Raw genomic sequence first — 19,117 nt, forward strand, 5'->3', positions numbered from 1 at the left:
ACCATATATAAATATTCAACGTTCAATTACACACTTCAGAAAATTAACCTGGACATCTTAATGTCCAATTCACAGAAAATGTAAAATAATGAGAATATATGACATTTATTTATGCAAAACATGTATAGAAATACACATCAGATTTTAAGAAAATCTGTACTAGCGAGTAAAATAGTTCAAAGTAATATCTCATATCAGACGAATATGCACACTAACCAATCACTTACGGAAAGATGGTCTTTTTTTCTGACTCAAAAGATTTGTATAGATCATAGCTTGCAGGCCCTGGGTTGTCTGAGATCACATTCAATGAATTGCGAGATGTCTTTGATTTAAAGCATGAAACTAGAACTTTAGTGGATTCTTTCACAAGTGAATCATTTATTGTATAATGGCCTAAGAAGGAAAAAGTAAAATTATTCAGACATAAAAGGTTAATTAAAGATTAAAACATGGACATGATATTAAAGCACCAGCAGTACTGTATCTACAAGGAATATTCCTGGCAACAGACAGATCATAGAACAAGAGGTTATACAAGAGAACAACAGGCAGGGCAGTTCAGTACTCCAAAATGGACAGAGAGTGCATATTGACCCAATCCATTAAAGGATCAGTTCAGTGTAAAAATGAAACTGGGTAATAATAGACAGACTGCACAAAATAAAATATGTTTTCAATATAGTTAGCTAGGCAAAAATGTAATTTTATAAGGGCTGGAGTGGGCAGATGTCTAACATAATGGCCAGAACTCTACTTCCAACTTTACAGCTCTCTAAGCTGTTAGCAGTCACTAACCAATAAGTGACTTGAGGGGGGGCCACATGGGACATAATTGTTCAGTTAGTTTGCATCTGAATCTGATCTGCATGCTCACAAACTAACTGAACAGTTATGTCCCATGTGGCCCCCCCTAAAGTCACTAACTAAGAGGTTAGAGAGCTGAAAGGAGGAAGTAAAGTTCTGGCGATAATGTTAGACATCTGCCCACTACAGCCTTTAGAGATTACATTTTTGCCTAATTAACTATATTGCAAATATTTTTTTAGTTTGCGCACTCTATCCATTTTACCAAGTTAACACTGAACTGTTCCTTTAGGATACATTGAAACTTGACCTATTAATGCTGGAAACCCTGGAGCTACAACCACCCTTGACCTGGCAGTAGTTCCAGTGTTCCCACAACTAGTTGTTTCAACAGACAACCAGACTTGTGCCCAGTTAATTGGATGCAAATGGCATTGTGATGGCATACTCCAAAAAATAAGCAACACCAATTTTGAAAATGCTGGACTCAACCATATTTTGGCACAAAATGGTTGCAGATTATTTGCAAAATTGCACTTGCATTCAAATAACTTTCAGCACAATAAACTCATCCGTAAATCATGGAAAATATAGCCTGAGCCTAAATGAATCAACCGATAAATAGGATGACTTATGTATAAAAATTATCTTACATGGGCAGTTCACTTAATTTATGGTATAATCCACTTTTGCGCTTTCTACATGTAAATGTACACTGTCCATAAGTAGTTACTACCAAAACAGGATTTTTGATGCACTTTGCATTAGCCTCTTTTGAGTTGAGAGGCTAATGCAGGTCTACAGTAAGTAAATCATCAGAGGCAGCTGTAAAAATCAGAGGCAGTCCTGCTTTACCATCTCACAGCATACCAGTGTGTACAATTTGCAAATAGTTTGAAGCACAGGTTAAAGCCAAAACGTAACTATTCTCTTTGCACAGAATTTTTGGGATTAAAGCAATAGACAACAAGTATGTTCAGCACAACCCCTATTCATTGAACTCGTGTTAAATAAGGGGTAGAGTGCATCTTTGATGAAAGATAAATCTTAATTTACTGTTCACAGGCTGAATGCACCTTGTGCATCAAAAGTGCATAAATATATATATATACATAAAAAATAACATTTCCCAAAATTACTTCAGATACTAGATGTGTGTAAAATTAAAAATGGGCTGCAGTGTTCAATTAAAACATATCCACTTTCTATCCAAAACTTACATGGAGAAGGTCCATTCACAGCATTTGGCTTTAAAAGGTCTCTTTTTGTTTTTGAGACAAAGGAGGCATGAGCAGCTACATTATTATTTGGATGACAGTAAGTTGACGATGCCTGGTAAATTGAAACACAATATAATTAAAATCATCATCATTTATTATTCATAGTGTGTAATGCAACATCACCATTGATTTTGCCCATGGTAACCAATCAGCAATTACATTTGAATGGCCACCATCAAGTTAGAAAACAAAAGCAAAGATCTGATTGGTTGGTTTGGACAACATCACTGGTGATCTTGGCTTACACATAATAATAAATATGCACTATGATCTGCTAAAAATCATTTAAACATTAAATAAACCCTATAGGATTGTTTGTTCTCAATAAAGAGACAATTTTTAAACATATGAATTATTTCATGGGAGAAGGCATTTTCCTAATTCTGAGCTTTCAGGATAGCCAGTTTATAGATAAGGGGGTTGATTCACTAAAGTGCGATAAATTTTATTGCATGTTTTTTTGCGTTAAAATAGACGTGACAATTAGCACGCAGTTCACAACAGTATTGCGTTAAGTTGCGTATCGCATGCGTTAAATTTTGCGCGACCGCATGCGTTAGTTTTAATGCGCTGAAAAGAATATGAACGCATGATTCACAAACACTTAGGCACGCTAAATATCGCATTGGTCTATGCGAAAATTAACACCTACTTCAGGCAGGCAATAATTATAGACAAGTACAGTTAATGAGTTTTTGGCAATAAAATATGGACTTAGCAGTGTAATTTATTCAAGTATGTGTTTTTTTACAAAATTTTACTTAAGTCTTGGCATGTATGGAATTTCGCCATAATATGCAGTACTATAGCGGTAAATATTTAGTCGCCATAATATGCAGTACTATAGCAGTAAATATTTAGTCGCCATAATATGCAGTACTGTAGCGGTAAATATTTAGTCGCCATAATATGCAGTACTGTAGCGGTAAATATTTAGTCGCCATAACATGCAGTACTGTAGCGGTAAATATTTAGTCGCACAAATACATTATTAGGTATATTTTGGCGACTTGTTTGTCGCGACTTTGTAATCTCGCGACTTGCGGACATTTTGTAGCGACTTTGTAATCTCGTGACATGTGTGACTTGCGGCCATTTTGTGTCATTGAGCCTGCAGTCACACTACAGAGAGCATCATGCCTGGGTTTCTGATCTGCTACCAGGGGAGAGGCGCTATATTGCGACCTTTTTCCTGCGCTCAGGATATGACAGCCTGCCGCTGGGGCCCTTAGGGGTCCACGAGAGGAAGAGGGCAATCCTGCGCGACCTCCAAGACGGGTTGCGCGCCAGGTTTGCCCTTGATGTGGACCTCTGCCTGCTCCAGCGCATATGGTCGGACCTGAAGCGCAGGAATTCAGATCTGGTCGCTGAAATTGCAGAAGGTAATTATTGTACTTTATCATGCTTTTACATAATACGTTCAGTAAAAGATTTAGCAAGTAATTTGAACTAAAAGTACAAATGTAAGAAATTTCAGGGATGATGAAAGTAACATACTAACATAGTAAGTTGGGTTGAAAAAAGACATACGTCCATCACTTTCAACCATAATGCCAGTGAGGAACTGAAACGTTGGTCACAATAAACCTCAGAATATTATTTCACATCTTCGTGACTCCTTGTGAAAATCCTGTGTGTGCCGTCACCCCATGCCTGTCTAGATTTTGATTTGCCACAGGCACCCAGGTATTATTGTTCCTTATGGTGTGCAGCTTCCCACCACTTCGTATTGTATATATATATATATATATATATATATATATATATATATATATATATATATATACACACATCTATTTTCAAATACTGTACATATGCATAAATAAGTTTAAAGCAGGGGGGAAGCAGCAGGGAGCGGCCCATAGTATGAGTCATTTGGGGAAGGGCCACGAATGTTTTAGGGGCCCTGGCTAACAATGTCTGTGTGTCCTTTGTATTGATGTGAGGGTTCACAGGAGGAGGGGCCAGTGGGGGCGTGGGAGGAGGGGGGCCCAAAAAATGTTGTTGTGAGGGGCCCCGTTATTTATGATGGTGTATGAATATATATATATATTTGTATAATATATTACACAAAATAACATCTTGCAATACTATCTCACAGAACTTCAGCTGGACGTAGCGCCTCATCCCCAGGCCCAACCCCAGGCACCTCAGGCTGCAGAGGCTCTCCAGGCCCCACAGGCCCCCTGAGGCCCCTGAGCCACCTGAGGCCCCCGATGCCGATTTTGCTCCCCTGGCCAAAGACTGAGAAGAGGCAAGTCCTCCGACCGAAGAAGTGAGGACCCAGACATCACCATCCCGGATAGACCTCACTATTCGGTCCATACAAGAGGACCTTGCCTCCATGAAGGCCCAGTTGGCCAGAGTGGAGCAGAAAGTGGACACATTTATGGGCAGCAAGCCCTAAGTTTTATATTTTTATAGTTTTAGATTTTTTTACATTTTATTGTTGTAATAAAAGTTGTTTTATTTTTGTACTTTTGAGTAATGTCTAATTATTTTGCCTTCACTGATATGGTATTCTATACTTTCATGTAGTTTCTCCTACACTCTTACATTTATCAGTAACAGCATCAATATGCTATATGGCAGTGGTCCCCAACCAGTGGCTCAGGGGCAACATGTTGCTCACCAACCCCTTGGGTGTTGCTCCCAGTGGCTTTAAAGCAGATGATTATTTTTGAATTGCTGGTTTTTGGGAAAGTTTTAGTTCCATAAAAACCAGATGTACTGCCAAACAGAGGCTCATGTAGGCTGCCAGTCCATATAGGGGCTACCAAATAGCCAATAACAGCCCTTATTTGGCACCCCAGGAACAGGTTTTATGGTTGTATTGCTACCCAAGTCTTTTTACATTTGATTGTTGCTCACGGGTAAAAAAGGTTGGGGATCCCTGCTATATGGGTTAAATGTTTGCAAATATTCTGGCAACAATTTTGTCTTTAGGCCATTTTGCTGAATAGTAAAGCTTGCGTTAATTAGTACGTAGCGTATTTTCTGGCAAGTGTGATAACTGCCAATCAAATGTTGTGTTGCCAGAATAATTGCAATATTATATTTGTCCCCGTTTAATTAAGTGCCCATAACATATTTGCCATTTATTCTGTGTCTAAAATCTCCCACTTAATTTAAGCCACTTTAGTAAACGGAACCCTAAAGGGCTGATTTACTAACCCACGAATCCGACCCGAATTGGAAAAGTTCCGACTTGAAAACGAACATTTTGCGACTTTTTCGGATTCTGTACGAATTTTTCGTTACCAATACGATTTTTGCGTAAAAACGCGAGTTTTTCGTATCCATTACGAAAGTTGCGTAAAAAGTTGCGCATTTTTCGTAGCGCAACTTTTTACGCAACTTTCGTAATGGATAGGAAAACTCGCGTTTTTACGCAAAAATCGTATTGGTAACGAAAAAATCGCAAAACATACGAAAAAATCGCAAAATACCGATCATTACGAAAAAAACGCAATCGGACTCCATTCGACCCGTTCGTGGGTAAGTAAATCAGCCCCTAAGTATTTGGCTAAATATTCTTAAATGCCCCCCCCCCCCCTATTTTATTATCTCTAGCACTTTTTTTTTTTGTTACTTGCGACAAATACATGCGAAAAATACCACACACGTTATTTACTGCGACAAAAATATTGCATGCAGTATCGTGCATAAATTAGCGCAAGTGTGCTAATAGTGAATCGTGCGTTAAGTCGCGAAAATTTATAAGCGATAACATTTTTAACGCACGCTATAAATAGCGCACGTTAAAACGCACTTTAGTGAATCGGCCCCGATGTATCTTACACCTGTACTTTATTAATTGAAGTATTCTATTACAGGCATGGGATTTATTACCTGGAATGCTTGGGACCTGTAGTTATCTGGATAAGGAATATTTCTGTAGTTTGGATCAGTAGATCAGAGTACCAAAAAATATTATAGAATTAAATAAACCAAATGGGATAGTTTTGCCACCAATACAGATTTACACAGCTTAGTTACCATCAAGTAAGAAAAAGAAATCATTTAAAAAAAACTTTAGAATTATTTGCTAAAATGGACTCTATGGGAGATGGCCTTCCTGTTATTGGGAGCTTCCTGGACAGGGCCGCCATCAGGGGGGTACAGGGGGGACCTGGACACTTCTTGCTTTAAAGGGGGCCCGGCCGTGATACAGTTTTTTAGCCCGTACTCCCTTTAAAAGTTACGGGCCCTGTCATTGGTTCATTGGTGGTCAGCGAGTAATTTGATTGGTCGCGCCCCGTGCGTACGTGTGACGTCAGTACTCACAGGGCGCAACCTTATAAAAGTGAGGATGAAAAAAGTGGGTAAGCTGGAGGATCCAGCGGAGAGCCTGAGGACGCAAGCTGAGGACACAAAGGGGAGCCGGAGCAAGGGAGCAGGGAGAGCAGAGTGAAGCAGGTGTACGCTGGGGGGGAGCCGGTGTACGCTGGGGGGGAGCAGGAGGATGCAGATGGACGATGGGGGGAGCAGGAGGATGCAGGTGGACGATGGGGGGGAGCAGGAGGATGCAGCTGGACGATGGGGGGATCAGGAGGAAGTAGGTGGACGCTGGGGGGGAGACAGAGCACGCTGGGGGGAGCCGGAGGAAGCAAGTGGATGATGGGGGGGATCAGGAGGAAGCATTTCCTCTAAGTGCCTGTACTGCAGGTGGACGATGGGGGGGATCAGGAGGAAGTAGGTGGATGCTGGGGGGGGGAGACAGAGCACGCTGGGGGGAGCCGGAGGAAGCAGGTGGATGATGGGGGGGGATCAGGAGGAAGCATTTCCTCTAAGTGCCTGTACTGCAGGTGGACAATGGGGGGGATCAGGAGGAAGTAGGTGGACGCTGGAGGGGGAGACAGAGCACGCTGGGGGGAGCCGGAGGAAGCAGGCGGATGATGGGGGGGGGATCAGGAGGAAGCATTTCCTTTAAGTGCCTGTACTGTATTGTAATAAATGTAATTGAACAAATATCAAACTCATTTGTGTTCTGTGTAGCGTAGCATAGGCTGCTTGGAGACTGATGGGAGGGGTCACTGGGGGAGGGGCCATTGGGGGCATCCGAAGATGGGGAGGGCAGAAAATTTTGTTGTGAGGGGCCCCGTGATTTCTGATGACAGATCCTATTCCTGTACTTGCAGTCATAATTTATACAAATTAGATGTCAAAAAAGAATAATGCTTAAAACACATACGCTATATTGATTTGGGGCTGGTGTCAGGTGTTTTGTATCTTCCACTTCCACAGCAACTGGCTGCTGAAACATACTAGAGTTACCCTTGCTGAAATCCTTTTTAGAAAAGAACTCCTTATTTAAAAGGTATGCATTAGGAGCTGGGGTACGGGCAATTTTACGCTGGAGAGTTCGAGGAGCCTAGAAAGAGTAAGAATACATTAATCCTAAATTTAACATTCATATTGATATGCAAAATGAAATACACTCTTTCATCAGTGCGCATTTTTTGCATACATTACAATCCTTTTATCTTAATGGGCATATAAAATCCCTCAATACATACAAACACTGTACCCACAATTTCTCCTATTCATAATCTTTGTTACACTGGGCTAGTGGCACACAGGGCTGAAGATTGTTTTCTATGTAGATGAAGAAAAGCCAATCCCATCCGTCTTATAGGGACACTGACAGCCGCAGCGTCAGTCCCTGTGCAGACATGCAGGGGTACATGTAGCCTTTCAGCTTAAGCAACCATAAAGGAATCCCCACAAGAGTTAAGCCTAATTTTTTTCCCCAAGCGGGCTTTCTTTAATCATTGTCAGCTTTTTGGTGCCAAACTTTTTATTATTAAAGCCCAGGGAAAAAAAAACCCACATGAGTTCCTTAACTCATGCAGGGTTTCCTTTATGATTGCTCACAGGCCCGGACTGGCATCTTGCCTAATTGTGCAAATGCCAGATGATCAGCTCTATCACATAAACTTTTACACTAAAGGTGGCCATACACGTGGCGATCCGACGATGTTTCGTACGACCATCGGTCGCACGAAACATCGTAAGATCCGCCACACACCATTCAGGGCTGAATCGGCAGGTAAGGAGGTAGAAACAATAGGATTTCTACCTCCTTCTGCCGATTCAGCTCTGAAGGGAGAATTTTGGTCAGGCGCCTTCTATGGCGCCCGATCAAAATTTTCAAACTTGTCCGATCGGCGAGTCGTCCGATATCGGCAGCTTCCTGCGATATCGGTCGACTCGCCGACATGCCATACACGCACCGATTATCGTACGAAACGAGGTTTCGTACGATAATATCGGTGCGTGTATGGCCACCTTAATACACACATATGGGGAGTTTCACACAACTCACTCATACTTGCACACAAATACACATTTTGCTGTGTGTTCACATGCTCTTACACACCTTTTATTTTAATCACTTCATGGTTTTTTTTTGCCTGAAAAAAAATTGTTTTATTGCTATTGTGAATAGCATTTTTAGTCATTTTATTGCATTTTAAGTTCTGTATAAGTGTCTCTGTAAAACTTATTTGGCCAAGGCAAAATATTTAAACAGTGATTCTGACTGCTGATTACACTAGGCGCAAAAAAAATTGATTGATCAAAACATTGATTTTAGTGGTTTTATTTGATTTTAGTGTTATTGCATTCAGCATTGTTCATTGTTACATGTTTTTGACCATGAAAATTTTGTCTGCTATACTGTATATTCATTTGGGTGCCTCTGCATGCCACAGTTTTGGTAAATCATGCATCAAACTGTATAAACATATTTAGGATCTTTTATGTTAGTGTGTTACAAAATGTTTGGCGTATAATTAGGTAAAATGCAAGCTTTGTGCCAATTTTTTGAAATTTCATAAAAACTGCTACATTTAGCATAGCTTTGTAGTTTGCAGGAGAGACATATGCAGCAGTCAGAGCGTCAGACATTAAAATTAATGTACTATATTTATTGGCTGCCTCTGTAAGCCCATTGTTTGGTAAATCTATGCATATTGGGCATCAAACTATTCAGCCATACAAAGACATATTTACACATTTCGGCAGAATGTTTACTTTTCAAAAATGTCTGGTTTTCTGGGGTAAACCTACGGTTCCAGGATTTTTAGGTTTGGAATCTAAAGTATGCCAGATTCTGAAGTAGTCCTAAAATTTTGGTAATTTACTATAATTAATATAGTCAACTAGATTGACTTCACTTATGAAATTCACAGTGTGGCATGTATATATACTTCTCTTACCTTAGATGGAAACCCACCAGTCCCTTTCTTTGACAATGAGACACTATTGATGTCAGCAGGTGTTCTCCCAACATTGTATGTCCCAGGGCCAGGATTTTCATTCTGGACAATAAAGGGAGGCAAAATAAAGTATGATTTCATATTTCGAGAGAATTTCACCAGTATCCAATGGCTGATTGCAGGCTTTATAAGCATTGTAATGATTATAGACTGTAGCATAGACTAGAGCAGTGACCCCCAACCAGTGGTCCATCAGCAACATATGTTGCTCACCAACCCCTTGAATGTTGCTCCCAGTGGCCTCAAAGTAGGTGCATATTTTTGAATTTCTGGCATGGAGGCAAGTGTTAATTGCATAAAACACAGTGTAAAGCCAAACAGAGCCTTCTATAGGCTGTCAGTACCTATAGGGGCTACTAAATAGTCAATTATAGCTCTTATTTGCACCCTTAGGAACTTTTTTTCATGCTTTTGTTGCTCCCCAACACTTTTTCCATTTGAATATGGCTCATGGGTATAAAAGGTTGGGGATCTCTGGACTAGAGCAAGCAACAAAACCAGTAGCTTCAAAGCACTGCAGGAATCTGAGAAAAGCCTCAGAGAATTAAAATGTACTAATTTGCTTAAAAAAAAGAGTTAAATACAAACAATATCGAATATAACATGAACAACAAACCTGATATCAAAGTATACATTACTTTAAACAGTAAGCGGTCCAGAAAATTCCCAACATGGAATCTGTGGTACCTAAAATATCATTATAAGATAGGACAACACGAAAAAAATCTGGGTTTGGCAGTAAGTTGGTCACCAATTACAGTCCCCAAAGCTATATATTCATATAACTACAACTAATCGCTTTTGATTGCAGCAGGTTTCTTTCTATTTACAGTAATAGAAGCTGTGTGAATACCCTCAACAGCAAAAAATGTATCAACAAAAATCAATTTTTGGAATCACAGTTTTGGTACAGTGGCAACCTTTGTCACTTCACATTCTAGAACTGTGATCATCATTCACAGAAGTTAAAAGGTCTGTGGATCATCTATATATATATGCCAGTAAGTTATTCTTCTCCTATGTAAAGCCCCCTTAGAACCTTGCTAGCAGAAGTTGGCCAGCATAAGGTCTGGAAATGCATCTACAGAAACGTGCAGTCGCATCACCTGAATAAGGAGGAAAAGCACAGAATCCAGGAGTTTAAACCAAATCACAGAATTTTTTTTAGCTCATGTCATGGCATGTCATGGCATGTCAACCTCAAAAATAATTTTTGCATAATTAAAGAAAAGATAATTCTAAGCAGTTGTCCAATATGAAATAATTAAAAATTTGTAGCATTTTAAAAGTTATGTGTACATGTAATTGCTATTGAAAGCAGCATGAGCTGAACTCCTGGTTGTTACTTTTTAAACAATGTTGCAATTGTCAGTCTCCTTCAACAAGTCAAGTCTGTCAGTCTGCTGCTTGTGTTACATTGTTTCAACAGTCAGAGCCACCAGGGCAGAGAAAAGAAAAGGACAGGCAAACACTGCTTTTAATAGCAATTATACAGTATATACAAAAAACTCAAAAATCATTACAAATTTGTAATAGATGTATATTGTAAAGCTGCTTAGAATTTTGTTTTCTTTTATTAGGCAAAAAATTATATTTTGCGTTGCCTTGTCTTTTAAGGACATATTCAAAAAACTTGCAATTACTCACATAAGCTACAATTCTGGTAACTTCATTCATATTTCACGATATAAATTAGAGTTCTTAGCAATTTGGGCAAATCTGGTACAGTAGGTCACATAAATTAATTTTACTTTACCTATCCCCTATTGCTAAAAACCTAATGGCATGGATGCAACTAAATACAGTACAGTAATCAATGGCTTCTGGTGGGCTTTAGAAAATAGTGTCCCACGCTAATCCTGCACAATTTCAATAAATGCATGCAAAATAGATAATCTTTCCTATAGTTTGTGGCGTGGGTGTTCCAAAAAAGATTTTGTGGGGCCCAGTATCCTCTAGTGAAGGCACTGTTTGGAATGGAACTCTTGAGCTTCCACCATAAGGTAAGAAAAGTGGAGTTCCATCTATTATCCAGTTTTTTAGATTAGCAGTGCGTTTTTTTTAATTACTCACTAGCTCTCCAGCAAACAAAAAGTTAAATCTGATATGTTGGCAAGTTTCTTGAGAAGTTTAAAGTAAAACACCCAATTTTTGGATCTAAATGATGCTGCCTAAGGTCAGATTACATGTCAGCCATGATTAGGGTGATTTATGAGGAGCCTGCAAATAACACCAGACAGACAAGATGGAATTTTTACTTTGTTATAACTGAGCCTGAACCATTTCATCTATCCGGATGCATTAAATCTTTTGTTACTGCATTATTCTTTTTATTGCTTTCCCTACATTTATTCTGCTGTTTTCTAACTTTCTCATCTGTGTTGCTGGGTTTCCAGTATTAATCCTGTTTGCACATTTAGGCAGATTAAACACCTCACCTGGAAGTCTGTTTCCGGCACACTGATGTGACCCGATCTGTAGCAGGGTGCTCTCATTAGCAGCAACCCATACTTATGGCTTTTCTGAAGTGGCCAGGGTGGCTTGTATGGTAGTCTTTCTTTTGATAAATGTATACATCATTCTTGAGCCTGCCCCATTCTAGTTCACAACCACAATTCTCACTGCCACTTTTATTGTCATCAAACAGGATTCCCCTAAAGCAAATGAAAACACCACGTATATAAAGCTATAATTTTGTGTTACTTATTTCTGTATTAAAACCCCACATATACCTATAGTTTAGCAGATGTTACAGTTAAAGCAGCATGCTATTTAAAATCCCACAACATAAAGAAAAGTGTGGGAGGCAGAAGCAACAGGCCATAAAATTAATACCTATGCACACAATCTGTAAAGAAAGACTGTGTATGTGGGCAGAGCAAATGATTGCAATTTCCTCACCCTAACTGACTCAGATGTCCTCCAGGGTTGTTCAACACAGAAGAGGGAGGGATTGGAGGGAGAACAAAACTGACTCTCGCCTTAAATTTTACACACTGACAGCTTAAGCTTTTAATGAACCTTTGATGCATGTCACCAAGAAGGAAGCTCTATGGTATCCGTAAAACACCTGTTTATTTTATCTGAGACAGGTTGCACTAATATTAAAGCAATAATACCAGGGACTCATATCCATCCCTATATTTAACTACCAGCATTGTTGAGTATTTATGTTGGCAGTCATCAGGAAGGGCCTTTTGTTTACAGGATGTTCTTTTGTAGATTTAAATAAAGAACTTACTTAAGACCTTATGTTCAAACAGCCAACACAAGATTACCATTTTATTTATGTGTCCTGTTTAATGGCTACACACAGTGTGAATAAAAGAGCTGGCAAGGAAAGGGTTCAAGGCCAACCTTTTAATAACTATTGTGTTTACTGAACTGCTTAATGGGAAAAGCTAGAAATGGAATATCACACAATCATGTTTTGGAGGAAGTTGACTTATTTAGAAAGAGTAAAATTTTGGCAAATTTGATAAATAATATCAGATTTAAAATTAAAGCACTATATCTTAAGAATTCAAAACTTAAAACTATTTATTTATTTTGCTGACCAATAAATGTCACATGTAGTAAAAGTACTGTATATATGATGGGATAATTTTCCTTTGTAGGGCATCAATCAGATGTAAAATATAAATATCTCCATGTTGTGAAAGAACATTAAGGGTTTGTGGGGAGTGCAGAGGACCTCTTGTCTCTGTAAAGCTGAGAACCTTTGAAAACACTTAAGTACAGGTATAGGATCTGTTATCTGGAAACAAATGACAAATGATTCTAATTTTTAAACATTTTTACCTTCTTGTCTGTAATAATAAAACAATACCTTGTACCTTGTACTTGATCCAAACTAAGATAATAAACCCTTTTGGAGGCAAAACAATCCTACTGGGTTTATTTAATATTTAAATTATTTCTTAGTAAACTTAAAGCATGGAGATCCAAATTACTGAAATATCCCTTATCCAAAAACCCCCAGGTTCCGAACATTCTGGATAACAGATCCCACACCTGTACATGTACTCTCCTTTGCCACAAGGTCTTGTGGAATTATTCTCCCAAACTTTGGAATGTTATAATCTAATTGATCAGATGGGCAGGCCAGTGATTTGGGGGTAAACAGATGACAGATTAACCCTTTTACTGCCAGCTGTTTTGGTCAAAGCGGAACTTGTATTGCCAGACAGTTTTTGAACATTTTGCACTGTTTCACTTCAGGGGCCTTTCCTCGGGGGGACTTTTAGTTTACCCAGGAAAACAATATATCGTTTTTTTCAGAACAACCTAAACTTTCAAAATATTTTTGTGTAATTCCAATTCTGTAACAAGATATAGGCTTCTAAATGTCTAAAAATGCAAAAAAAAATCAAATTTTCCATAATATAAACACACATACCAGAAACAAAAATTATTTTATGCACGAATATACAACTGATTTGGAAAGTCCCATGTCTCCTGAACGTGCCAATACCAAATATATATAGTTTTATGGAGATTTGTCACTTGTATAGGTCAAAAACTCCCAGCAGTACACTACCAAATTTCCAAAGGACTGCTCCAGAAAGCTGCATACTTTACATTTCAAGGACAAAATTTCCACTAACAGAAGGTTTATCCCAGAAAATTGTACATTTTTGGAAAGAACAGATTCTGGGGAATACAGAATAGGCACAACTGTCTGTCTACTCCAAACTATCAAGTCGCAATGCTTTCCTAAAGTTATTGGTTTTTATCAAAATTTGTGATTTTTTTAAAAAATTGCTTCAAAGCTTCCAGTCTATAGTATAGTAAAACACCCTAAATATGAACGCCAGGGGTCCACTGAACAGTTTGATGCCCAATATGTATAGGTTTAGCTAAGTATGTGGCATGTAGGGGCCCCAATGTGAACATACCCCCATATGATCTATCATTTCAGCTCCTGCAAAATCAACACATTTACATCATTATATGTGGGATAAAGCTAGTAAAAAGTACGCTCACCCCAGAAAGTCATATATTTTTGGAAAGTACACATTCCCCCGAATCTAAAATGGGTACCCATGTCTTTCTACTCCAAAGTACCAAGCCGCACAGCTTTTCTAAAGTTAGCAATTTTGATGACATTTCCAAAAATCCCCTCAAAGCTTCCAGTTTGCAGCATCTTATCTCCCACATAGCATTAGGTACCAAGATAAAACACCCCGAATTTGAACGCCAGGGGTCCACTGAACAGTTTGATGCCCAATATGTATAGGTTTACCTAAGTATGTGGCATGTAGAGGCCCCAATGTGAACATACCCCCATATGATCAATCATTTCTGTTATTTCAGCTCCAGCAAAATCAACACATTTACATCATTACATGTGGGATAAAACTAGTAAAAAGTACGCTCACCGCAGAAAGTCATATATTTTTGGAAAGTACACATCCCTCCGAATCTAAAATGGGTACCCATGTCTTTCTACTCCAAAGTACCAAGCCACACAGCTTTTCTAAAGTTAGCAATTTTGATGACACTTCTTCTATGCATAGATATACCCAAGTCTGCGGTATGTACTGACCCCAAAATGAAAATAGCGCATAAGGATTTCTCGCCTGCCAGCTCAGCTTTTGCACACAGAGCCCCCTGTCAGTGTATTATGTGCCGAAACTTCCCCTAACTATACAGAGACACCCACAAAACCATATATTTTTGGAAAGTACACATTCTGACAAATCCAACAAGGGTAAAGAGTCCTTTCTACACCAAAGTACCAATCTGCAAAGCTTTCCTAAAGTTATTGGTTCTTATGACATTTCAGAAAATCGCCTAAAAATGTTGCAATTTTCCGCATTTATCTCACACAATTTCTTGCGTACAAAGGCAAATCACCCCAAATAGGAACACCTAAGGTCTACTGAACAGTTTGATGCCCAATATGCATAGATATACCAAAGTCTGCGGTATGTACTGACCCCAAAATGAAAATAGCGCATATGGATTTCTCGCCTGCCAACTCAGCTTTTGCACACAGAGCCCCCTGTCAGTGTATTATGTGCCGATACTTCCCCTAACTATACAGAGACCCCCACAAAACCATATATTTTTGGAAAGTACACATTCTGACAAATCCAACAAGGGTAAAGAGTCCTTTCTACACCAAAGTACCAATCTGCAAAGCTTTCCTAAAGTTATTGGTTTTTATGACATTTCAGAAAATCGCCTAAAAATGTTGCAATTTGCCGCATTTATCTCACACAATTTCTTGCATACAAAGGCAAGTCACCCCAAACACCAGAGGCCTACTGAACAGTTTGATGCCCAATATGCATAGATATACCAATAGCGCATATGGATTTCTTGCCTGCCAACTCAGCCCCCTGACAGCGTATTATGTGGTAACCCCCCTAACTATACAGAGACCCCCAGAAAACCATATATTTGTGGAAAGTACACATTCTGATGAATTCAAAATAGGCAAAGTTATTTTTGTACACCAAAGTTACACCTGGCAAAGCTATGCTAAAAACAGATTAGGAACACTTATACAGGGATAAAATGCGATAAAACCACAAAAATTGTGCAAATCAGTGAAACAACAAAATAAGTCACATGACAGTGTAATTAGTGGTCAGAATATCTGATCCAATAGTCACACTGTCAAAATAAACAGTTTTTAGGTAAAAGAAACTAAAAACAAAGTGGTAAAATGAAAAAAACTAAACAAAAAAAAAACAATGTGTTTGTGTATACATGTGTGTACATGTATAAAAGTTGTGTTATAGTGTGTAAGTGTGTATATGAGTGTAAATAAGTGTATAAAAGTGTGAAAAAAAAACTGCTAAAATGTGTACTGTAAGTGTGTGTAAATGTATGTAAGTGTGTATAAATGTATGTAAGTGTGTGTGTAAGTGTGTAAATGCAAAAATAAAAAAACTCCTTACCTGTCCTGAAGACCCGATCGCCTCCTCCTCAGTGGGCCGGCGCTAGGGGGGGAAGAAGGAAGCAGCAGACACTATGCGATCGCGTCTGCTGCTTCCTGGAGGGTCCTGCGACACGATCGATCGCAGGACCTCATGACAGCCCCCGGCACGTTGTCCAGGGGGGCTGTCATCGTTAGAAGCTCTCTGCAGCGGCGGCACATGCAGAGAACAGCCCTTAAATGCCAACGACGTATGGGACACGTCGTTGGCATTTAAGCCCTTTTACTGCCACGATGTATCCCATACGTCGTTGGCAGTAAAAGAGTTAAAGCTCAGCACCCATCAAAACAAAAAACCCTAGGTAAATGTATTGTCCTTTGCCATAAAGTGCTACTGGGTAGTTCTCATAAAACGTGAAGTGGTGCAATCTCATAGGCAGGCATTTGGTTTTGGGGTATACAGATGAAACATAAAAGCACCTCTAGGCACATGTTTTGTTGCATTTTGTCATAAAATAGCTGAAATCTGATAGAATGGGGGTCTATTGTTGGCCAGGGGGTTTATGTTTTGTGGACCAAAAGAAGTTGATGTTCTCCCGGATTGTCCCTGAAAAGATATGTGGTAAAGTGAAATAACACATGGTAGGGACTATTAGAATTGCAGAGCCATTACATGCAAGGGCCCAATGTTTTCTAAATAAAAAGTACTTTTTGACATCCTCCTGGATGAGGGGATAGTCAAGTCAACTTCTATTTGGTCATAGTGTTTCTGAACACATAAAGAATGCCCAAACAAACATTTTGCTTTATATTAACAACACAGTTTGCTATTGTTGCTTTATATGGCTGCTCTATAGCCAACCAGTAGTCACTGATTGTAAGAAAAATGATTTTTTCTCATTTACAAAGTCAGTAAAATGAGCAAATTACAAATTTTTTTTACTGACATTCTTAAGCATCCACAAATTAAAGTGTGCACCAAGTTGCCCTAATTTGCACATCACTCATACAAATAAAATCTAATTAGTTTATGAGGAGGAGCTAAGGCTTTACTATTCTCCCAATTAAACAGGTTCCTTAACTGTTAACTGTGGAAAAAGTCTGATGTCATATACGGTGCAAACAGGTGATTTGGCCCGCTAAAACTCTTGTCACTGTGCATAACTGCAGATTGGTATACAAAAATGCACCCTTGAGCTTTTTGGGCTAAAATCTGTCCACACGTACTAGGGGGAGTGGGGGGCCAAAGCAATCATGCTGCCTGTGACATGAGCCTTAAGGTGAAGGGGCAATCCTTTTTTATCTCCTGGATACTCATAATGCTAAAGCATAGTAACTGTTAAGGCAGCATTTTCTTTGGGGCCTATAGTTTGCTTAATGGGTATGTTCAGATGCCTCTATTACAAAAACTATGCATATTAAAATCCTGTATTTTGTGAAGCTGTTTATTCTTACTTCCTTATATTAATGCAGTGCGTGTATCTTTAAGCAGCTGTACAGGCCGGAGATACTCTTAAGCCCAGGTTTTGGGGATATACCCCAACAGTGTCAGTATTATATCAGTAGCAGATGATCTGCCCTGATGGCTTTGGGGCTAGGGTAGGGGCCTCATGCAGGGGGACTTATGCTTAAATCAGAATGGGCGTTATAATTTTTATTTGTAATGTTTTAACAGCTCGAGCTACAGACTACTGCAATCCCTTCCGGCAGAACCTCTTTCCAACAAACACTGTGTAATTCCCTCACAGAATCAACACACAAAACATTATAGCTTCCAGTTATGTAATTGTATCAATATACATGGCCCTTGTGCTCCACACATAGACAAGTGTGTTTCTTTTATTATGTAAAGTACAGCATATGGATAAAATGGGACGGGAAGTAATAATAAAGTCATATTAAGCCTCAAAATATAGCTGTCTTTATTTTTTATAAAACTTTCTTGTTTTATGTTATGTACTATTGTTTTACCACGCATGTGGCAATTTTGGAAAGTGTTTCTAGCCAAACTATATAAAAACGAAATGCATACAAAAGTCCGTATTTGCACAGGGTGGTCCTAAATAGAGGACCTTAAAGAATAACTAAAGCTTTTCTATGTTTTACTACTTGTATATGTTTTGGGGTTCTGTACCACCCAAGGCAACCACAGCCTATTATTAGTGAACATCTGTGTCTCCAAAGATGCACCCAGTGGCTCTTCTTTTCTGCTGATTCAATGCACATGCTCTGTGCTGCTGTCACTTACCTAAGTTTAGGGACCGACTGACAATATACTGTATCTACAGTAGATTAATGTCACAATAAAGGCTGATTAGTAATTAATTTAAATTAGCATTACATGGCAGCTTTGAGACAAGTTAGCATCAGAACTTATTAATCAACCCTGCAACATCAGCTTATATGACAGGACAGCTTTATTTTCTGCTTCATAGTTTGCAATGCCCCCTAAGTTTAGCTTTTCAACAGCTGCCCAGAACACACTGAGCATGTAAATGTGTCACTGACAACTGTGAAAGCTCAGATCATTACTACTACGAGGGCACCCACTCCGTTTAGAAGAAGGGAGGTTCCATTTAAATATTCGGAAAGGATTTTTTACAGTGAGAGCTGTGAAGTTGTGGAATTCCCTCCCCGAATCAGTCGTACTGGCTGATACATTATATAGCTTTAAGAAGGGGCTGGATGGATTCTTAGCAAGTGAGGGAATACACAGTTATGGGAGATAGCTCTTAGTACAAGTTGATACAGGGACTGGTCCGATTGCCATCTTGGAGTCAGGAAGGAATTTTTTCCCCTGAGGCAAATTAGAGAGGCTTCAGATGGGGTTTTTTGCCTTCCTCTGGATCAACTTGTAG

At 39.1% G+C, this 19,117-nt stretch overlaps 1 protein-coding gene across 4 annotated transcripts in view; it reads right to left on the reverse strand.

Annotated features, from left to right (window-relative positions):
• The window catches only part of stpg1 (sperm-tail PG-rich repeat containing 1), a 44,089-nt gene that overhangs the window by 14,741 nt on the left and 10,231 nt on the right, over positions 1–19,117 (reverse strand). For 3 of the 4 annotated variants that reach the window (XM_031896897.1, XM_004911562.4, XM_002938743.5), the window contains 4 exons: positions 9,311–9,412; positions 7,282–7,461; positions 2,028–2,139; positions 228–396 (listed from right to left, as the gene is read on the reverse strand). In XM_031896897.1, the coding sequence (XP_031752757.1) occupies positions 228–396; positions 2,028–2,139; positions 7,282–7,461; positions 9,311–9,412 (563 nt within the window). Of the gene's footprint in view, positions 1–227; positions 397–2,027; positions 2,140–7,281; positions 7,462–9,310; positions 9,413–11,808; positions 12,025–19,117 lie in introns of all 4 variants that reach the window. The other variant, XM_031896898.1, reaches the window with a different exon arrangement.

Source organism: Xenopus tropicalis, chromosome 2 (genome assembly GCF_000004195.4).
Source record: "Xenopus tropicalis strain Nigerian chromosome 2, UCB_Xtro_10.0, whole genome shotgun sequence".
In the NCBI taxonomy this organism is placed as follows: Eukaryota; Metazoa; Chordata; class Amphibia; order Anura; family Pipidae; genus Xenopus; species Xenopus tropicalis.